Source organism: Geotrypetes seraphini, chromosome 2 (genome assembly GCF_902459505.1).
Source record: "Geotrypetes seraphini chromosome 2, aGeoSer1.1, whole genome shotgun sequence".
Classification (NCBI taxonomy): Eukaryota; Metazoa; Chordata; class Amphibia; order Gymnophiona; family Dermophiidae; genus Geotrypetes; species Geotrypetes seraphini.
This window is the reverse complement of record NC_047085.1, coordinates 333,999,684-334,020,725: the sequence shown is the minus strand read 5'-3', so window position 1 is coordinate 334,020,725 and position 21,042 is coordinate 333,999,684. Positions and strand designations below refer to the sequence as shown.

Genomic DNA, 21,042 nt, shown 5'->3' with positions numbered 1-21,042 from the left:
AAATAGTAAAAAAAATATGCTGTTTGGTACAGCGGACACTGTAAATGTTTGAAGGGGTAAATTTGGGCAACCTTCGTCTTTGAAAGTTTTGTGTACTATAGGATCAGTAGAATGGGACTATGGAATTTTCTTTTACAACTTTAATATTTTTCATGTTCTAAAGCTTAAAAACTCCAAGCGTATGTGATTTCTGGGATTGGTTATAATTAATATTATGTTTCACCATGTTTTGTTAGCTATCTTTTGCCATCTTTGTCTATGTTTACCATACTATCTTTTGCCATACTAGGTCTGAAAATGCAGCACCGTGGTAGGAACTGCGGCCTAGACACCCTGAGGTTGTAGGTGCAGGCCCATGCTGCTCCTTGTTATCCTGGTCAAGTCACCTGCTCCCCCATTGCCCCAGGAACATTAGATAAGATTGTGAGCCCACCGGGACAAACAGGGAATTATGCTTGAGTACCTGAACAAATTCATGTAAACCGTTCTAAGCTCTCCTGGGAGAGCGGTATAGAAAATTGACTAAATTAGCAGGTTTTAAGAAAGGTTTGGACAAGTTCCTGGAGGAAAAGTCCATAGTATGTTATTGAGAAAGACATGGGGGAAGCCAATGCTATATCGGTAGCATGGAATGTTGCTACTACTTGGGTTTTGGCCATGTACTAGTGACCTGGATTGGCCACCATGAGAAAGGGGCTACTGGGCTTGATGGACCATTGGTCTGACCCAATAAGGCTATTCTTATGTTCTTAATTAATTCATACCTGAGGCTGCAATTTTGCAGGATTATGCAGTTGATATCCCTCTAACTTGTGGCATAAATTAATCACAAACTCCACTTTGGGTACCTTTTCGCTCTGTGGGTCACTTTTTTATTTATTGTTTTTGGTTTTGTTGTAAGCTAAAGCTGTTTGTCTAGTATGTAATATTATCAGCCATAGATTTCAATTAATGCCTTCAAGTTCTTCACTAAGAAAACACAACAAACAAAAAATATGTATTTCTTTGTCCTCAGGTATACATATGATCAACGCTACGACAGAGCTCTTGAAATTTATTTAACATTGAGGCACAAAGATGTTTTCCAGCTGATCCACAAGCATAATCTGTTCAGTTCAATCAGGGATAAAATTGTCCTGCTAATGGAATTTGATGCAGAGGTATGAATAATTGCTTAATCTTCATTTCACTCTTTCCCATCAAAGTAGCTCACCTATTTTTCTGTGTTATCATGAATGGTCTCCCCAAAATAGGTCAGGTGTTGTACCAGCCACTTGGCTTGAGGATATGTTATAGCTTTCTCAAAATGTTGAGCATTACTATTTGCTTAACAGGTAAGTGCTAGATTTATCACAGGATTGTATAACATACGCGCTGATGGCAGGAGGTCTGCATGTTCAGGGGGGTGTTTGTGGTGCTGCTGCGGATTTGGGGGAGCAGCAGTTGTGGAGAAGGGAAAGGGACATTTATGTGATGAATGGGACATCAGGAGGAGGGAAGACTTGAATATAAACCGAGACACACATTTTTGGTTTATATTCGAGTATATACAGTATGTGCTTAGATTATAAAATATCAAAAATAGGAACCTTAAACAAAAATATCCACCAACTTTTAATATTTTAATAGCATGAACCTCTGCAAGCAACACCACTGAGGTTCATGGTATTAAAACCTTAAAAGTTGTTGGATATTTTTGTTTAGGGTTCCAATTTTTTGTGGTTACATGTGAATATTTGAAACTTAGGGCTCCTTTTACAAAGGTGCGCTAGCGGTTTTAGCGCACGCACCAGATTAGCGTACGCTAGCTGAAAAATTACCGCCTGCTTAAAAGGAGGCGGTAGCAGCTAGCGCATGTGGCATTTTAGCGTGCGCTAAAACCGCTAGCGCGCTTGACTCCTTTGTAAAAGGAGCCCTTAGTTATTAAATTACAGCCTGTTATAGTAGATTATAAAATATGCAGTTGCGTATATTTTACATATTTTCCTGAGTAGGTCTAAATATAGATGGCTGCAGTTTAGCTTCAATTCTGACAGGTAGTGTGAAGCTAATTTATAGATGGCTATGTGTGTTTATAAAATAGTCTCACAATAGGTACCTGCTTAGTCTCCCAATGCAGGCAACTTATTTTCTAGTACAATAGGCACATCATGGTTCAAGCATCTCTGATCAAAAGATCTGGTATACAGAGCCTCATTTACACTTTTCTGCTCCTCCCATCACTCTGAGCTGTCCTCTAATGCCTCAGTTTTACTCTTTACACACAAGATAGTAGGAGCGTGTTTGTTCTGCTTGTGTTTATTTTTCTTTAAATTTTGGGTTTTTTGGTTATCCAGTCGTAAGGTTTTTCAATGCCAAAGAGGCTTCCGGCCTCGGGACATCACTGGCTGGTAGAGAATAGACTCTGAGGGCAGAAGGCTGTAGCCAGGAGGCAACCTGTTTGGCCATTCTGCACTAATAGTCTGAGAGCTCAGGGACCATTCCTTTGGGAGCAAGGCCCGCTCCAGATTTTGTCTGCAGAGAGCTTGAGCAAAGGCTGAGTGGGCCCGTGGAGGTTTTTCACCAAGATTGGATGCTGCCTGCGTTTTTTTCACCCCATCTGTGCGCTAGAGTTCTGGTAGAGGTTTGAGGTCTCGGTCCAGCCAGTAGAATTAAGGGGCAGTCTGAAGAAATCCTGGTTTACAGACTTGTCTGAGGCAGCTCCCAGCACCAGCAGTGCACAGGGAGTAAAGGCAGTTAGAGCCTATGAGAAAAATCTGGAAGGTCTGCAAAAATTATTTTTGAGGGTTTCTGAAGCTAGGGACAGGGTTCTCATCTTTAAAATCATATTCCCTGAGATTTACTACTACTATCCATTGAGTCGTGTCCAATCCTTGGATACTCTGTAGGCTAGTCTTCACCATGCTTCTCCATTTTCCATGGCTTTTTTCAATTGCTGGATGTTCATTCCCATGTCATTCTTGATGGTATCCTGTCAATAGGCCTTTTCTCGCCCCTGCTTCCTTTTACCACTGAATATTCTGAGTAGCACCTCCTTTTCTAGTGAATTCGCCATCATCACATGTCCAAAATGGATCAGTTTCTATCTGGTAATCTTGCCTTCCAGGAACAACTCTGGGTTTATATGATCAAGGCCCTTCATGTATTTTCAATGGGACATTTTTTGCACTAAAATTGCTGCCATGGTGGCCATCATGGATTTCCCAATCTTTAAAATAAAAGCCTCATCTGCCTCAAAACACCTCGATTTGGCTCAGAATTGGTCTAGATGGACTCCTTGGGCCAGGATATCTAAGATTCATGCCAGATTTGCGCTGAATTGCCATCCAAGGACCTTCCGTGTTCTATGTGCCACATGGCACGTGAAGGGGCAGGGGGCGGGAGACACTGGTTTAGCTCTCTCTTGTCCCTCTAGAGTTATAGGATCCCAGATGGCTCAAGTTCCAGGTCAAAAATCCTGACTGGAGCTGGGAAATGATGAAACTGAATCACCAGCAAAGCACAACAGTGCATCTGCCATTAAACCCTAGAGTGGAACACAGGAGCGCCTGCAAGTTCCCCCTGGACATCCTGGTTCAGCTTTTGCTCCAGAATTTATTAGTATGATGTATGAAGCGTACTTGAACTACATTGTTGCAGTGACTCTTCAGGGGTCGCAACAGTGGTAGTGCCAGTGGTCCTTCCCCTAAGAGCTCAGTTTCTCCACAGCAGAGCTATGCGCAAGATATGAAGGTTCAGCTGGAAGAAGACTGGGATGAAGTCAATTCTTTATCTAGGCCTTTATTTTCCCAGTCTGGATCCTCAGTAACAGGAGATTCAGCAATGGGCCAGGGCTCGACCTGGACCTCGGAGAGGGATCCAACAACGAGCAGGCTGTTTAAGCCCATGGCGTTTCTGGAGATAATTGCTGAGTCTCTCCAGGAATTAGATAGAGCCTCCTCAATCCTCTACTGCTCATTGCTTGCTGATGAGTAGCACTAAGGCTCAGACCACATGCTTTCCATCCCATCCACACATTTCTAAGATGCTAACAGACCATTGGAAGGTCCCAGAGGGGCCACTTCGGGTGGCTAAAGTTATGACAAAACTTTACCCAATGGATGCTGAATTTCATCAGCTGTTTATTCTGCCAAAGGTGGATTCTCTGGTGGTGCAGGTGACCAAGCGTTCCTCCTTCCCCAGTGAAGGGGGAGTGATATTGAACAATTCACAAGACCACAAGCTGGATTTTGTTCTTAAGAGACAGTTTGAGGTAGTGGTTGGAATATGTTTACAGTACTGGGAGGACTTCTACAGTCTATATCCCACAAATACAAAAAAAAAAGTTCTATATTAAATATTTTATATCACATTCATTGTTGGTTTAATCATGAATTTATAATGATTGTGAATGCTGGGCAGACTGAATGCACCGTTCAGGTCTCTATCTGCCATCTATGTGAGCTCCGCCCCCCCTGCAGTCCGCTAGGAAGATCACCTGCTTTTACACCTAAGCAGCAGCAGGACCAGCCGCCACTACCGGGAGCCCTTTGCCCCGATCCAGCCAGGCGTGTGAGCTCCTCCCCCTGCAGTCTGTTGGAGAGATCAATCTGCCTGCTTTTAAATATCAGCAGCAGTGGGAGATCAACTGCTTTTACACCTAAGCAGCAGCGGGATCAGCCGCAACCACCGAGAGCCCACAGACCCGATCCTGCCAGGAGTGTGAGCTCCGCCCCCCCCTGCAGTCCGCTAGGAAGATCACCTGCTTTTACACCTAAGCAGCAGCAGGACCAGCCGCCACTACCGGGAGCCCTTTGCCCCGATCCAGCCAGGCGTGTGAGCTCCTCCCCCTGCAGTCCATTGGAGAGATCAATCTGCCTGCTTTTAAATATCAGCAGAAGTGGGAGATCAACTGCTTTTACACCTAAGCAGCAGCGGGACCAGCCACAACCACCGAGAGCCCACAGACCCGATCCTACCAGGAGTGTGAGCTCCGCCCCCCCTGCATTCCACTAGGAAGATCACCTGCTTTTACACCTAAGCAGCAGCAGGACCAGCCACCACTACCGGGAGCCCTTTGCCCTGCTCCAGCCAGGCGTGTGAGCTCCTCCCCCTGCAGTCCGTTGGAGAGATCAATCTGCCTGCTTTTAAATATCAGCAGCAGTGGGAGATCAACTGCTTTTACACCTAAGCAGCAGCGGGACCAGCCACAACCACCGAGAGCCCACAGACCCGATCCTACCAGGAGTGTGAGCTCCGCCCCCCCTGCATTCCGCTAGGAAGATCACCTGCTTTTACACCTAAGCAGCAGCAGGACCTGCCGCCACTACCGGGAGCCCTTTGCCCCGATCCAGCCAGGCGTGTGAGCTCCTCCCCCTGCAGTCCGTTGGAGAGATCAATCTGCCTGCTTTTAAATATCAGCAGCAGTGGGAGATCAACTGCTTTTACACCTAAGCAGCAGCGGGACCAGCCGCAACTACCGGGAGCCCATAGACTAGAAGACAGAACTGCCTGCCTGCATAAATAACTTAGGCATATGTTTCCATCAGAGACATACAATTACTAGATGGAGGTGTAACTGTTAATTGCATGTATAATTGTTAGAGACCTGAATTAGGACAACCTAGGAACTATAGAGGCTTGTGTTATCATCAAAGACACATATAGTTGCTAAATGAATGAGTAATTGTTAGATGCTTGCGTAATTACTAGAGACTTGCAATAGAATTGCTTAACGAACTATATCTACTTGGGCCACCTTCAAAACTACGCCAATCCAATTAACAACCATACAAACGATAACTCAAGAATTCACAGGCATTCCATTACACTTTTGTGCTAGGAATAATACTTTACCCTGCTAACATGAATCCCCTCCTGATTTTAGTGATCTGTATGTTAATTGGCAACATCAAAGATGTTAACTCACTCCACCCACAATTACAATCAATCAACTACCCGGATCTATCAATTTTACACATCACTAATTCACAAGAAAACACAATAAATCATATTACCGTTATCTCAAATAAAAGAAGACATCAACGAACACTTAAAAAAAGAATAAGGCAAGTAAAACCCGTCAAAATCACTACCGCTACCAAAACTATCACACCCACATCTGTCTTCTGTGCATACCTTAATACTAGATCTGTCAGGAATAAAGCTTTCCTAATTAATGATTGGATCATCAACAAGCAAATAGCCTGCCTTTTACTAACTGAAACATGGCTACTATGTGAAGATGATCCAATAATAATTGATCTCCTACCAAGCAATTTCAAAATCCTTCCACTAAACCGCGTGGGAAAAAAAGGAGGAGGATTAGCAATTATTCTTAAAGAAGGATTTGACTTTGAACTTCTGGATTCCAAAATGACCAGACCATTTAGAAATTTTAGACTGTAAAATTAGCAACTGTCAACTAGAAGAATCCCTATCCTGCATATTATTCTATGTCCCACCAAAAAGCTGGCCAAAAGCCAAAGAAGACATTTTTGCATTTGTCCTAAACATTTCAATCGTTATAATATAATTTATTTAATCGTTATAATATAATATAATATATTCAATCGTTATAATATAATATATTTCAATCGTTATAATATAATTTCAAACATTATAATATCATCGCAGGCGACATAAACCTACACCTAGATGAAGTGGACAACACAAATGCGATAGAGTTCAAAAACTTTCTATCCCTACTCAATTACAATCTTCCTCTACCCACACAAACACATGAAAAAGGCCATCAATTGGATGTGGTAGCCATGTCCACAAAGGATATCCCAGACCCTGCCATTTCGCTACTTAAAGGCACCTGGATTCATGATATCTGGTCTGACCATTTTACTTATTATTTCCAGCTATTCTGGTCTTATCATAAATCTAAAACACGCCCAATTATAAAAAGAGAACATCACACAAGAGGCTATATTAATCCAAAAGAATTCTGGTCACAATACGAATTGCAAACAGAGATAGATGAAGGAATCGATTTTTGGGATCACTGGATGACAACCAGCACATCCATTTTAGATAAAATCGCCCCTATACGTAATAGCAAAAGCAATTCAAATAAATGTAACAAATGGTTTGACATCGAACTTCTAAAAATGAAACAACTAGCTAGACGACTGGAAAGAACTTGGAAAAAAACAGGAGAACTAGCCGACCATAACAACTGGAGAGCTAACATAAAAATCTACAAACAAATGTTAAAAGACAAACGTAAAGCATTCTACTCCACTAAAATCAACTCATCTTGTAATGGTTCACAAGGAATCAATACAAAAGAGCTATTCAACCTGATCACAAATTTATTTGACACCACTCGCTACACCTCACCCACACACAACATTAAACTACCCTCTGCAAATGACTTAGCTCTGTACTTCGATTCTAAAATTAAGAACCTTAGAATCCATTGTTCAACAAATGACTCTTGTGATCATCAAATAGCGAACACCCAAGGAAATGATATACCGGTAGACATGATCTGGAGCTCCTTTCAAGATTTAGAGTGGAATGATTATATCAGATTATATAACAAATACTCTAGATCAGTGATGGCTAACCTTTTTGAGCCCGAGTGCCCAAACTGCCGCACAAAACCAAAGAATTTCCTCAAAGTGCCAGCACGTCAATTAAACCTTAATAACAAGATTTTAGTATCTAAAAACTCTTTATAAAGTTGCCTGAACTATGTAACATCATTTTTAAAGGTTGGAATCTTTGTATTGTCAGAGAATCAATTTGATTCACAATCCTTTGGTTTTCATTTCAATTTATTGGCAATTTATAATGTTTTAATGATTTCATTCATGAGCCGAATACACACATACTTTTCTCTGTCGCCGCACTCTTTGACCAAAAGATTTGTAAGCCTGCAACCACGTCAAGGTAGACTCTTTCAGCAGCTCCCCTCTCTCCCCCTTACCTTTGTGGCCAAGTCAAAATGATCTACCAACAATAAAATTTTAAAAACACAAAGCACGCTGTATGCAGAGAAAATGTTAATTATCATTTATATTCCGCGGGTTTTCAAAGAGGTCAAGGCAGATGACTTTATGCAATGTCACCTCAGTAACAACTATATAAAAATAGACAAATATTCCCCCTCCCTTTTTACTAAACCGCGATAGCGGTTTTTAGCGCAGGGACCTGCGCTGAATGCCCCACGCTGCTCTTGAAGCTCATAGGCTCCCTGCGCTAAAAAACGCTATTGTGGTTTAGTAAAAGGGGGCCATAGTGCAAAATATAGACAGCATATATAAATTCTCAAAACGGACACATTTTGATCACTAAATTGAAAATAAAATCATTTTCCTACCTTTGGTAATTTTATCAGTCTCTGGTTGCACTTTATTCTTCTGACTGTGCATCCAATATTTCTTCCCTTTTTTCAGCCTCCTGTATGCTTTCTCTCCTCCAGACCTCATTCCCTCCCCAAACTTTTTCTTTGTTTCACCCTGCCCCCTTCTTTCTTTTTCTCTCTCTCCATACCCCCTTTCATTCTGTATGTCTGTCTTTCTCTCTCTCTCCGTGCCCCATTTTTCTTTGTTTCACCCAGCCCTTTCTTTTTTTTTTTTTGGCTCCCTGTCCCCCCCCTTTCTTTCTTTCTCCTTGCCCTCCCCTATGCCACCACCATTGGGAAAATGCTGCCACCGCCACTGGGGAATAGGCTGCCACTGCCGCTATCGGGAACAGGCCAGCGCTGAGTTCGCCCTGCTTCTCTTCCCCACGGGGCCGACCAACTCTCGCCACTCGACGTCAATTCTAACATCGGAGAGGACGTTCTGGGCCAGCCAGGCAGCGATTGGCTGGCCCAGAACGTCCTCTCCGACATCAGAATTGATGCGGGTGGCGAGAGTTGGTCGGCCCCATAGGGAAAAGCAGGGAGAACTTGGCACCGGCCTGTTCCCAATGGCGGCGGTGGCACTCAAGTGGCTAAAGAGACGCAGTTTGCCAGCCTAGGGAGAACACTGGAGGGTGGCCAGCTGTGCACCCCCTTGGGGCGTAAAACCGGGGCAGACCGCCCCCACCCCCACCTTGGTATGCCACTGTCTGTACCTCACTCCCTCCCTATGACCAAAAATTCTCCTTTCTTCTATTCCCCGTGTACACAACCATCTCTTTCCCTCCCTTCCTCTCTCCCAAATCCTTGCCTTCTGTGTCCAAAAACACATTCCCTCCCCCACCTCAGCATCTCTTTCCCTCCCTTCCTTTCTCCCAAGTCCATGCCTTCTGTGTCCAAAAACACATTCCCTCCCCCACCTCAGCATCTATTTCCCTCCCTTCCTCTCTCCCAAGTCCATGCCTTGTGTCCAAAAACCCATTCCCTCCCCCACCTCAGCATCTCTTTCCCTCCCTTCCTCTCTCCCAAGTTCATGCCTTGTGTCCAAAAACACATTCCCTCCCCCACCTCAGCATCTCTTTCCCTCCTTTCCTCTCTCCCAAGTCCATGCCTTCTGTGTGCAAAAACCCATTCCCTCCCCCACCTCAGCATCTATTTCCCTCCCTTCCTCTCTCCCAAGTCCATGCCTTCTGTGTCCAAAAACCCATTCCCTCCCCCACCTCAGCATCGCTTTCCCTCCCTTCCTCTCTCCCAAGTCCATGCCTTCTGTGTGCAAAACCCATTCCCTCCCCCACCTCAGCATCTCTTTCCCTCCCTTCCTCTCTCCCAAGTCCATGCCTTCTGTGTGCAAAAGCCCATTCCCTCCCCCACCTCAGCATCTCTTTCCCTCCTTTCCTCTCTCCCAAGTTCATGCTTTCTGTGTCCAAAAACCCATTCCATCCCCCACCTCAGCATCTCTTTCCCTCCCTTCCTCTCTCCCAAGTTCATGCCTTCTGTGTCCAAAAACCCATTCCCTCCCACCTCAGCATCTCTTTCCCTCCCTTCCTTTCTCCCAAGTTTATGCCTTGTGTCCAAAACGCACTCCCTCCCCCTTTTGTGTTCCCCGTTTGTCTCCCAGCCCATCTTAGCAACTTTCTCAGCAAAATGTAGCTCGAGCCGCGTAGGTTTGTCTTCTATTTCCTGCCTGTCCCGCCGCGCACATACAGCCGATCGGAAATCTTCCCCGACGTCAGCGCTGACGTCGGAGGGTGGGCTTAAGGGGCTTAAGCCCTCCCTCCGACGTCAGCGCTGACGTCGGGGAAGATTTCCGATCGGCTGTGTGAGTGGCAGGGCAGTCGGAGTAGAAGACGAGCCTCGCGGCTCGAGTTATATTTAACCCCGCGGGTCCCCCATCATCCCCGTTCAGCTCTCTCTCCTGTGCACCCCCTGGTAGTACTGCCCTGATGGCGGCCCTGCGCGTGCCAGCTGCAAGGCCTTCGCGTGCCACAGTTGGCATGCGTGCCATAGGTTTGCCATCGCTGCTCTAGATCCTATTGCGTTCTGGACTCATGCCCCCCAGAAATTATGAAAGCAGCACCTTTAGAATTTAAATTATCACTGATGCAATACTTGGCTTACAACCTAAACAATGGGAAGTTCCTCTCTAATAATGGTCACATTATTATAACCCCAATTCTAAAAAATCGTAAAGTATCCTCAGCCCTAATATTCAACTATAGACCAGTAGCTTCCATTCCATTTATTATAAAAATTATGGAGGGATTGGTTCACACCCAACTGATGGGTTATCTTGATCAATTCTCTCTCCTCCATGAAACTCAATCTGGTTTTAGGCCATTATTCAGTACGGAGACAGTAATTGCGGCTATCTTAGACAATTTGCACCTACTGTTTAGTAAAGGCCTTAATGCCCTGATATGAGGCCCTAATGCAATTCGATATGAGTTCTGCCTTTGATCTAGTGGACCACATGAAACTGCTGCAATGCCTAGATGCCATTGGTATCCGGGATAAGGTGCTGAACTGGTTCCGTGGCTTCCTTATATCCCGCACCTATCAGGTTCGTTTTAATTATGAGCTTTCCGACACCTGGAGCAATCCATCCGGTGTGCCCCAAGGCTCTCCACTATCCCCATTGCTCTTCAACGTCTACATGTCCTCACTGGGCACGAAGCTAACCCAGCTGGGGATAAAACTATTTAGTTATGCAGATGATTTTACGATTATCATCCCATTCACCAATTCTGTCTCTGAAACTATTCCCAAAGCTTCAGAAGCTATAAACATGATGGAACAATGGATGACAAACTTTAGGCTCAAACTTAATTCAGATAAAACGACTTTTTTCATTGCTTCACCACATCCACTTGACATTAAATCACCCCTCTGTATCAATAACCTTAGTTACCCTATCCAGCCCTCCATAAAGATACTAGGTGTAACTCTGGATAAATGCCTAACCATGAAAGACCAAGTAGATTCCTTAATCAGAAAGGGATTTTTCACTCTCTGGAAACTCAGATCCCTTAAAGCTTATTTTGTTACATCGGTTTTTAGAATCCTAGTCCAATCCCTCGTACTAAGCCTGCTTGACTACTGTAACATCGCCTATTTGGCAATTTCCCAAAAAAATATGCGACGCCTACAACTGTTGCAGAATGCGGCAGTTAGACTAATCTTTGGACTAAAAAAATTTGACCACGTGACACCCTACTACCGGCAGCTACATTGGTTGCCGATGAAGGCACGCGTAAAGTTCAAATTTGCTTGTTTCTGCTTTAAAGCATTACACGGACTTGCCCCCAAATACATTACTGACCTTTTCTCCTTCTCAACCAACAGACACAAGAGAAGTTCACATTCCAACTTCGTTTCCCCCCCAGTGAGAGGTTGCAAACTGAAAAAATTCCTTCTCTCACACCAAGTAGCATCATGGGGTAAAGACCTAGAACAATTACTTTCGCCCTCTACTTATGAGGAATTTAGGAAACGTCTAAAAACACACCTGTTCCTAAAACATCTTGACAACTGATCCACTTATCTCTTTCCTCTCAATAGCGACCTACTGTCCTTTTGATCACTTTTCTCCTCAACAATTAATTTCCTGTCTAATTACTTCTCTTTCTTCTTCCCCTCTTGAAGTCAATCAATTTGTATCTTTGCTTAATCTTTTGTAAACCGCATAGAACTTCATGGTATTGCGGTATATAAGCTGTTATTATTATTATTATTATCTATTTATGATATATGGATCTCTTATGGGCATAGTTTATAAAGACACACAGGCACCTATGTGTCATAAAATTGTTCCACGAAAGCTTTAGAAATTGCTAGTACAATGAATCTGTGTACATTTGCATCGCTTTGAGAGCTAATTTCAGTATGCAAATGTACAATACATGTAATTGTGTGTATTTTATAAAGAACATGGGTAAATGGTGGCCAGAGCTGAGAAACTAAATTTAGACACTCATTTTCACCAGGCTCCTAAAAAATGGGTGGATAAAGGGGTAGAATTAAGGTAGAAATGAAATAAGTATCAGCGCTAGCTTTTAAAAGTAGGTACCTAATTTAAGTTCCTATGTCTAGGCTAGTGATTTACAGTCCTAAATTTAGCCACCTAAAAGGCAATTGTACATGCCAACTATGTGTCTAAATCAGTGGTCTCAAACTCAAACCCTTTGCAGGGCCACATTTTGGATTTGTAGGTACTTGGAGTGCCTCAGAAATAAATAGTTAATGTCTTATTAAAGAAATGACAATTTTGCATGAGGTAAAACTCTTTATAGTTTATAAATCTTTCCTTTTGGCTAAGTCTTAATAATAATATTGTTATTTATAGCTAAAGAGACATATGATCAAGAAACTGTTTTATTTTACTTTTGTGATTATGATAAAAATACTGAGGGCCTCAAAATAGTACCTGGCGGGCCGCATGAGGCCCCCGGGCCGCGTGTTTGAGACCACTGGTCCAAATGTACAAAATACTCATATTCTGTGTACACTTATCTGCGACAGTATCACTTGGGCTCTGTGTGATGTTCTACAAATAGGCACACAAGTGGCATAGCATGTATTTGCAAGGGGCGCATTCATTTGGGCACAGCTTCAGTGGGCCATAGGTGGGGCAGACATTTTGATGGGCAGCATGCAGACTATTGTACGTTGCCCACATGCCTGCTACATTTAGGCATCGCTCTATGACATGTATAAATGAGGCATCCAAATGCCTTGGTGCCCAAGTTTCCATATAAAACAGGCTCTCACTCTGCATTATGGGGGCACCTGAATGGGCCCCTTGTTGTAGAATTTAAAAACCCTTACTAAATTTAGAACCCATATGACTCATCAAGTGTCTTTATTCCCCTCCACCCCCAGCTCAGATTGACACTTGTGTTACTATGGGATCTATGTCTGTAATGCTTAATAATAAGTACTGTTAGTAAATATTTTGGGAAGCTCTGTTTTATATTGCTTTTTTACATTATTCCACTAGGTGGATCTCTAGCTCCCAAAATAAAATAATTTGCTATGGGAGCTTACCTTAGCTAGTTGATCTGGAGTTTCAGGGTGGGGTAGAGTTTGAGAAGGACTACTGTGAAAACTGGGATAGACTGGAGTCTCGGAAGCTCAAGATGCGCTAGGGAGACAGAATTTCTGAAGGCTGTACAAGATTGCTTCATGGAACAGCTTGTTAGAGAACCGACAAGAGGAAATGCCACTCTGGATCTAATCCTAAATGGGCTAAGGGGACCTGCAAAGGAAGTGGAAGTAGTGGGACCGTTGGGAAACAGCGATCATAATATGATCAAGTTCAAGATGGAAGTAGGAATACTGAAAGGAAAGAGAACCATAGCGACAACTTTTAACTTCAGGAAGGGTAACTACGAAGCAATGAGGGGAATGGTAAAGAAGAAACTTAGGAACACTTCCCAAAAATGGCAGACGGTAGAACAAGCCTGGTCCTTTTTCAAGGACACGGTGAGCGAGGCGCAAAATCTATATATCCCCAGATTCAGAAAAGGGTGCAACAAGAGTCGAATAAAAGACCCGGCGTGGATAACTAAAATAGTGAAGGAAGCGATAAGCAACAAGAAAAATTCATTCAGAAAATGGAAAAGGGACAAAACTGAGGTAAACTGGAGAGAGCACAGGAAGTATCAAAAAGAATGTCACCGTGTGGTTCGAAAAGCCAAAAGAGAGTATGAAGAGAGACTAGCCAGGGAAGCACGAAATTTCAAACCGTTCTTTAGATATGTTAAAGGGAAACAGCCGGCTAGGGAGGAGGTGGGACCACTGGATGACGGAGACAGGAAGGGAGCGGTGAAGGAAGAGAAAGAGGTCGCAGAAAGACTTAACATGTTCTTTTCATCTGTATTCACAAACGAAGACACAACCAACATACCGGAACCTGAGCAATTCTTCAATGGAAATCAAGCACAAAAGTTAACATCCATAGAAGTGAGCCTTGATGATGTGCGCAGACAGATAGAAAAACTAAAAACTGACAAATCCCCGGGTCCGGATGGAATCCATCCAAGGGTGCTGAAGGAACTAAAGGAGGAAATAGCGGAACTACTACAGCAAATTTGCAACCTATCTCTGAAAACAGGTGTGATTCCGGAGGATTGGAAGATAGCCAACGTTACGCCCATCTTTAAAAAGGGATCAAGAGGAGACCCGGGAAACTACAGACCGGTGAGTCTGACCTCTGTTCCGGGGAAAATGGCGGAAGCACTAATAAAAGAAAAAATTGATGAACATTTTGAAAAACACGAACTTCTGATAACCAGCCAACATGGTTTCTGCAGGGGGAGATCGTGTCTGACCAACTTATTGCACTTCTTCGAGGGAATTAACAAACAGATGGACAAAGGAGACCCCATAGACATCATATACCTAGATTTCCAGAAAGCCTTTGACAAGGTGCCTCATGAACGTCTACTCCGGAAACTGAAGAACCATGGGGTGGACGGAGACGTGCATAGATGGATCAGAAACTGGTTAGCGGGTAGGAAACAGAGGGTAGGGGTGAAGGGACACTACTCAGACTGGAGGAAGGTCACGAGTGGTGTTCCGCAGGGCTCAGTGCTCGGGCCGCTGCTATTTAATATATTCATAAATGATCTAGAAACAGGAACAAAGAGTGAGATAATAAAATTTGTGGACGACACCAAACTATTTAGTGGAGCTCGGACAAAGGAGGACTGTGAAAAATTGCAAAGGGACTTGGACAAATTGGGAGAATGGGCAGAGAGATGGCAGATGAAGTTCAATGTTGAGAAATGTAAAGTACTGCATGTGGGAATCAGAAACCCGAGGCACGGCTATACGATGGGAGGGATGTTATTGAATGAGAGTACCCAAGAAAGGGACTTGGGGGTAATGGTGGACATGACAATGAAGCCGACGGCACAGTGCGCAGCGGCCGCCAAGAGAGCGAATAAAATGCTGGGGATAATCAAGAAGGGTATTACAACAAGAACGAAAGAAGTTATCCTGCCGCTGTACCGGGCAATGGTGCGTCCGCATCTTGAGTACTGCGTCCAGTATTGGTCACCATACCTTAAGAAGGATATGGTGTTACTCGAGAGAGTTCAGAGGAGAGCGACACGACTGATAAAGGGGATGGAAAGCCTTTCATATGCTGAGAGATTGGAGAAACTGGGTCTCTTTTCCCTGGAGAAGAGAAGACTTAGAGGGGATATGATAGAGATTTACAAGATCATGAAGGGCATAGAGAGAGTAGAGAGGGACAGATTCTTCAAACTTTCAGAACATAAAAAAACAAGAGGGCATTCGGAAAAGTTGAAAGGGGACAGATTCAAAACGAATGCTAGGAAGTTCTTCTTTACCCAACGTGTGGTGGACACCTGGAATGCGCTTCCAGAGGACGTTATAGGGCAGCGAACGGTACTGGGGTTTAAGAAAGGATTGGACAATTTCCTGCTGGAAAAGGGGATAGAGGGGTATAGATAAAAGATTACTGCACAGGTCCTGGACCTGATGGGCCGCCGCGTGAGCGGACTGCTGGGCGCGATGGACCTCAGGTCTGACCCAGCGGAGGCATTTCTTATGTTCTTATGTTCTTATGAGTTTTAGTTTGATGCTTTCTCATCAAATAGCTCAATGGGAGTCTCTGTTTCTCTGTCTGGTAAACAATGTGTCATCTTATTTAAATTTTAGGCGCATGTTAAAAACAGTTTTATTTATTAAACTTTGGGGGAATCGTCGATTGTATATTGATGTAGTACTGTATTTAATGATGTCATTTATATTTTTGCTGTTTTTGCACAGCTTAACTCTTTTGTAAACTGCTTTGAACTGTAAGGCTCAGCGGGCTATAAATATTTATGTTCCACAACTATGCCCAAAAGAGATCCATATATCATAAATGGCAGCACAGTGCATTCAATCTGCCCAGTATTCATACTCATTATCAATTCATGATTAAACCAACAATGAATGTGATATAAAACACTTAATACAGATCTTTCTTTGGTATTTAAAGGATACTAGTCTTATAGCCCGTTACATTAACGGGTGCTAGAATATATGTGTGTGTGTCTCTCTTTATTTTTTTTTTCTCTCTCCTTAGCCGCTTTCTGTATTTCTGCTCCCCCTGTCCTCCACACTTCCATGCGGTGTGTCTCCCCTCTCTCTACCCCTTCCATCTACTGTTCACCCTCTGTCTTGCCCCTCTCTTCTCTTTCCATCCAGTGTCCGCCCTCTCTCTCTCTGTTCCATATGGCCTCTCTCCATCTCCTTCCTTTTCCCTTGGTCTGGCATACCTTCCTCCTTCCCTCCAAGCCATTCTCTCCCCCTCTGCTCCCTTTCCTCATTTAACTACTTCATTGGGCAGCAGCAGCATTCACAATTCATTGCTGTTGCTGGCTTCAGGTCTTTCTCTCTGGCCGGTCCTGTCTTCATGAAAACAGGAAGTAGGCAGGACCGGCCAGAGAGGAAGGCGTGAAGCCAGCAACAGCAGCGAATTGTAAACGCTGCTGCTGCCTGAAGCACCCGAGGCAGACGCTTCTCTCCCCTCCCAGTCCAACCCCCGCTGACTCTGCGACCCTCCCAGCAAGATGACTTTAATATCAAACCTCCCTCCAGCGTTGGCAGCCGCAGCACGCTAAACAGGCTGCTTCGGCTTTCTTGTGCTGTTGAGTCTCTCTGTCGCGTCATTGATGATGTCATCAGTGACGCGGCAGAGGGACTCAACTGCAGGAGAAAGCCCGAAGCAGCCTGTTTAGCGTGATGCGGCTGCCAACGCTGGAGGGAGGTTTGTGGCGGGATGTGCACAACCGGTATGTCCCTCCCCCTCCAGTACGTGTGCAGCACTTTGCGCGGCGCATCCTCCCACGATCCTGGGTCGGCCACAGTGCTCCAGTGTGGGCCCTAACCGCGCATCCGCTCTCCTGCCTGCCACGGACCTATGATCGGCTGGTGACGTATTAGCGCGCATGCGCACTTCTTCGGCCACAGACCTACAGCAACACGGAACACGCAAATAGAAGTGCGCATGCGCGGCTAGCTCTTTATTATATTAGATAGACCGAACAAGTGCTGAAGGAACTTAGAGAAATTCTGGTGGCTCCGCTGACTTCTCTAGAGTCGGGAGTGGTACCGTAGGACTGGAAAAGGGTGTAGGTGGTCCCTCTACATAAAAGTAGAAGTAGGGAATTACAGGCCAGTAAGTCTGACTTCTGTGGTAAGCAAATTAATAGAAACACTTTAAAACAGAGAATGGTGAAGTTTCTGGAATCCGGGTTTCGTGCAAGACAATTTTTCCACACGCTGGGAGTGGGGAGATTCAAGCACATAATCAAAAAAGTTCATAATATATAATCTAACCTCCTCTTCTATGAAACCACACTAGCGGTTTCTAGTGCAGGAGCCGCACTGAATGGCCCGTGCTGCTCCCGACGCTCATAGGAACTCAATGAGCGTCGGGAGCAGTACGGGCCATTCAGCGCAGCTCTCTGTGCTAAAAAACGCTAGCGCGGTTTCGTAGAAGAGGGGGTAATTATTATTATTTATTTTTTTTTCAAATCTTTATTCATTTTAACATATACATCAAGTGTACATTAAAATATGAACACAACATATTACATTATCACTTGATAATTCCATAACAATATATAACTAAAAGATTTATATCCCACCCCCATCTCAGCTGGCACCGATGACTCTCCTCCTGGCCAGCATCTCTCTTCATCTCCCGGATCCCTCCACCGGCGTGGTGCGGCTGTTGATGCGATGATGTCACACATGTGCATGACATCATCACATCGACGTCCGTGTACTTCCAGGTGCCTTCCAGTCAGGGCACTGAATTTAGTGTGCCTCTGACCGGAAAGTTTGTGAGATACCACATTAGAGGGATCGCTTCCGGGTCAGCCGCGGGCAGCATGTAGGAGCCGCTGTTCACAAGAAGAGGGAGCCGGCCAGAACCCAGGGACTGCCTGTAATGTAAATAAAATAAAAATTTCTGTGCATCCCGCTCCTGGCCCAGTACTGGTCTGCGAACCCTGCTTAGATAACTGTTTAATCTTTGACCCACATATCTCTAATCTTATGAAAAAGCATTTTTTATTTTAAAAATTGATCAGAGAGCTTTATCCCTTCTGTTGTAGTCTCTGGTCTTTTTACCCCTTGATTATTGTAGTTCACTATATCCAGTGGCGTACCTAGGGTATGTGGCACCCGGGGCCCATCATTTTTTGACACACACCCCCCCCCCCCCATGTAAAAAAATTTTTTTATTTTTTTTTTGCAATAACCATGAAATCGAATAAATGGTCAGAATAGAAACAGGCAGTGAAAATTTTCTTTTATTGAACCTCATATATGTAACCATTATTCCAAACATAACATAACATAAATTATGTCTAAATTGTCATGACATTAGAAGTACATATGGAGTAGTTGCAGGTGATGCTTGGGACAGTTCTGATTGTGTTAGTTCGGTTTTATGTGTTTTTTGAATAGAAGGGTTTTTATTTCTTTTTGAAGGTTTTGCAGTCTGTGGTTGATATCAATTGGTTGTAGAGTTGGGGGTCGAGTGTTGCAGCTCGAATGGCTAGGAGGTTGTCGAACAGTTTTTTTCTTTTGACGTTTTTGGTTGGAGGGTGTGTGAATGGTGCACAAGTTCTCCTATGTCTGTTTGAAGTGGATTGAATTATTTAGCTGAAGAAATTAGTTACCCCCCATTCCACACACATTACCGTATTTTCGCGGATATAACGCGCACCCGTGTAAAACGCGCACACGGGTATAGCGCGCAGAAATCACGATGATATGTACAAAAACTTTTGTATACCGCGCTCACGGGTATACCGCGCATGATGCCCGACGCTCCTTTCGCCCGCCCTGACTTTCCGTGCGCTGTCCCGACTCTCCGTTCACCCCCCCTGACTTCCGTGCACTGCCCTGACTTTCCGTGCGTTGTCCCGACTCTCCGTTCACCCCCCCTGACTTCCGTGCACTGCCCTGACTTTCCGTGTGCTGTCCCGACTCTCCGTTCACCCCCCCTGACTTTCCGTGCACTGTCCCCCCTTGAAGTCCTGTCCCCCCTTGAAGATCTGTCCCCATCCTGAAAGCCTGATGCCCCCCCCCCGACGTCCGATACATCCCCCCCCCCGGCAGGACCACTCGCACCCCCACCCCGAAGGACCGCCGACTCCCCAAAAATATCGGGCCAGGAGGGAGCCCAAACCCTCCTGGCCACGGCGACCCCCTAACCCCACCCCGCACTACATTACGGGCAGGAGGGATCCCAGGCCCTCCTGCCCTCGACGCAAACCCCCTCCCCCCAACGACCGCCCCCCCCCAAGAACCTCCGACCGTCCCCCAGCCGACCCGCGACCCCCCTGGCCGACCCCCACGACACCCCCACCCGCCTTCCCCGTACCTTTGTGTAGTTGGGCCAGAAGGGAGCCCAAACCCTCCTGGCCACGGCGACCCCCTAACCCCACCCCGCACTACATTACGGGCAGGAGGGATCCCAGGCCCTCCTGCCCTCGACGCAAACCCCCCTCCCCCCCCAACGACCGCCCCCCCCAAGAACCTCCGACCGCCCCCCCAGCCGACCCGCGACCCCCACGACCCCCCCACCCCCCTTCCCCGTACCTTTGGTAGTTGGCCGGACAGACGGGAGCCAAACCCGCCTGTCCGGCAGGCAGCCAACGAAGGAATGAGGCCGGATTGGCCCATCCGTCCTAAAGCTCCGCCTACTGGTGGGGCCTAAGGCGCGTGGGCCAATCAGAATAGGCCCTGGAGCCTTAGGTCCCACCTGGGGGCGCGGCCTGAGGCACATGGTCGGGTTGGGCCCATGTGCCTCAGGCCGCGCCCCCAGGTGGGACCTAAGGCTCCAGGGCCTATTCTGATTGGCCCACGCGCCTTAGGCCCCACCAGTAGGCGGAGCTTTAGGACGGATGGGCCAATCCGGCCTCATTCCTTCGTTGGCTGCCTGCCGGACAGGCGGGTTTGGCTCCCGTCTGTCCGGCCAACTACCAAAGGTACGGGGAAGGGGGGTGGGGGGGTCGTGGGGGTCGGCCAGGGGGGTCGCGGGTCGGCTGGGGGGGCGGTCGGAGGTTCTTGGGGGGGGCGGTCGTTGGGGGGGGAGGGGGGTTTGCGTCGAGGGCAGGAGGGCCTGGGATCCCTCCTGCCCGTAATGTAGTGCGGGGTGGGGTTAGGGGGTCGCCGTGGCCAGGAGGGTTTGGGCTCCCTTCTGGCCCGATATTGTCGGGAAGTCGGCGGTCCTTCGGGGTGGGGGTGCGAGTGGTCCTGCCGGGGGGGGGGATGTATCGGACGTCGGGGAGTCGGCCGGGCAAGAGGGCTTGGGCTCCCTCTTGCTCCGATCGTGGATGCGGGTGCGGGTGGGAGCGCGTGCGAGCGGTCGTTCGGGGTGGGGGTGCGAGCGGTCCTGCTGGGGGGGTGAATCGGGCGTCGGGCGGGGTGGGAACTATGTTTAAAAACTTTTGTATACCGCGCTCAGGCATATAACGCGCGAGGGGTATGCGCGGTAGGTAAAAACGCGTATAACGCGCGCGTTATATCCGCGAAAATACGGTAATTCTCTTCCATTTTTGTTCCCATTATAAAAAACACTGATAAGTTCCCAGAAAAAAAATACATTAAAATAAGAAGTGAAAACAAAGGCCCCTACAGATGAGAACATAACATAAGAATAGCCTAACTGG

The 21,042-nt window shown here is 45.9% G+C and overlaps 1 protein-coding gene across 1 annotated transcript in view; it reads left to right on the top strand.

Annotated features, from left to right (window-relative positions):
* VPS41 (VPS41 subunit of HOPS complex) overlaps positions 1–21,042 on the top strand; it is a 401,709-nt gene that overhangs the window by 263,751 nt on the left and 116,916 nt on the right. Inside the window, exon 19 of the mRNA XM_033930242.1 lies at positions 1,016–1,160. Coding sequence (XP_033786133.1) covers positions 1,016–1,160 — 145 coding nt within the window. The remainder of the gene's footprint in view (positions 1–1,015; positions 1,161–21,042) is intronic.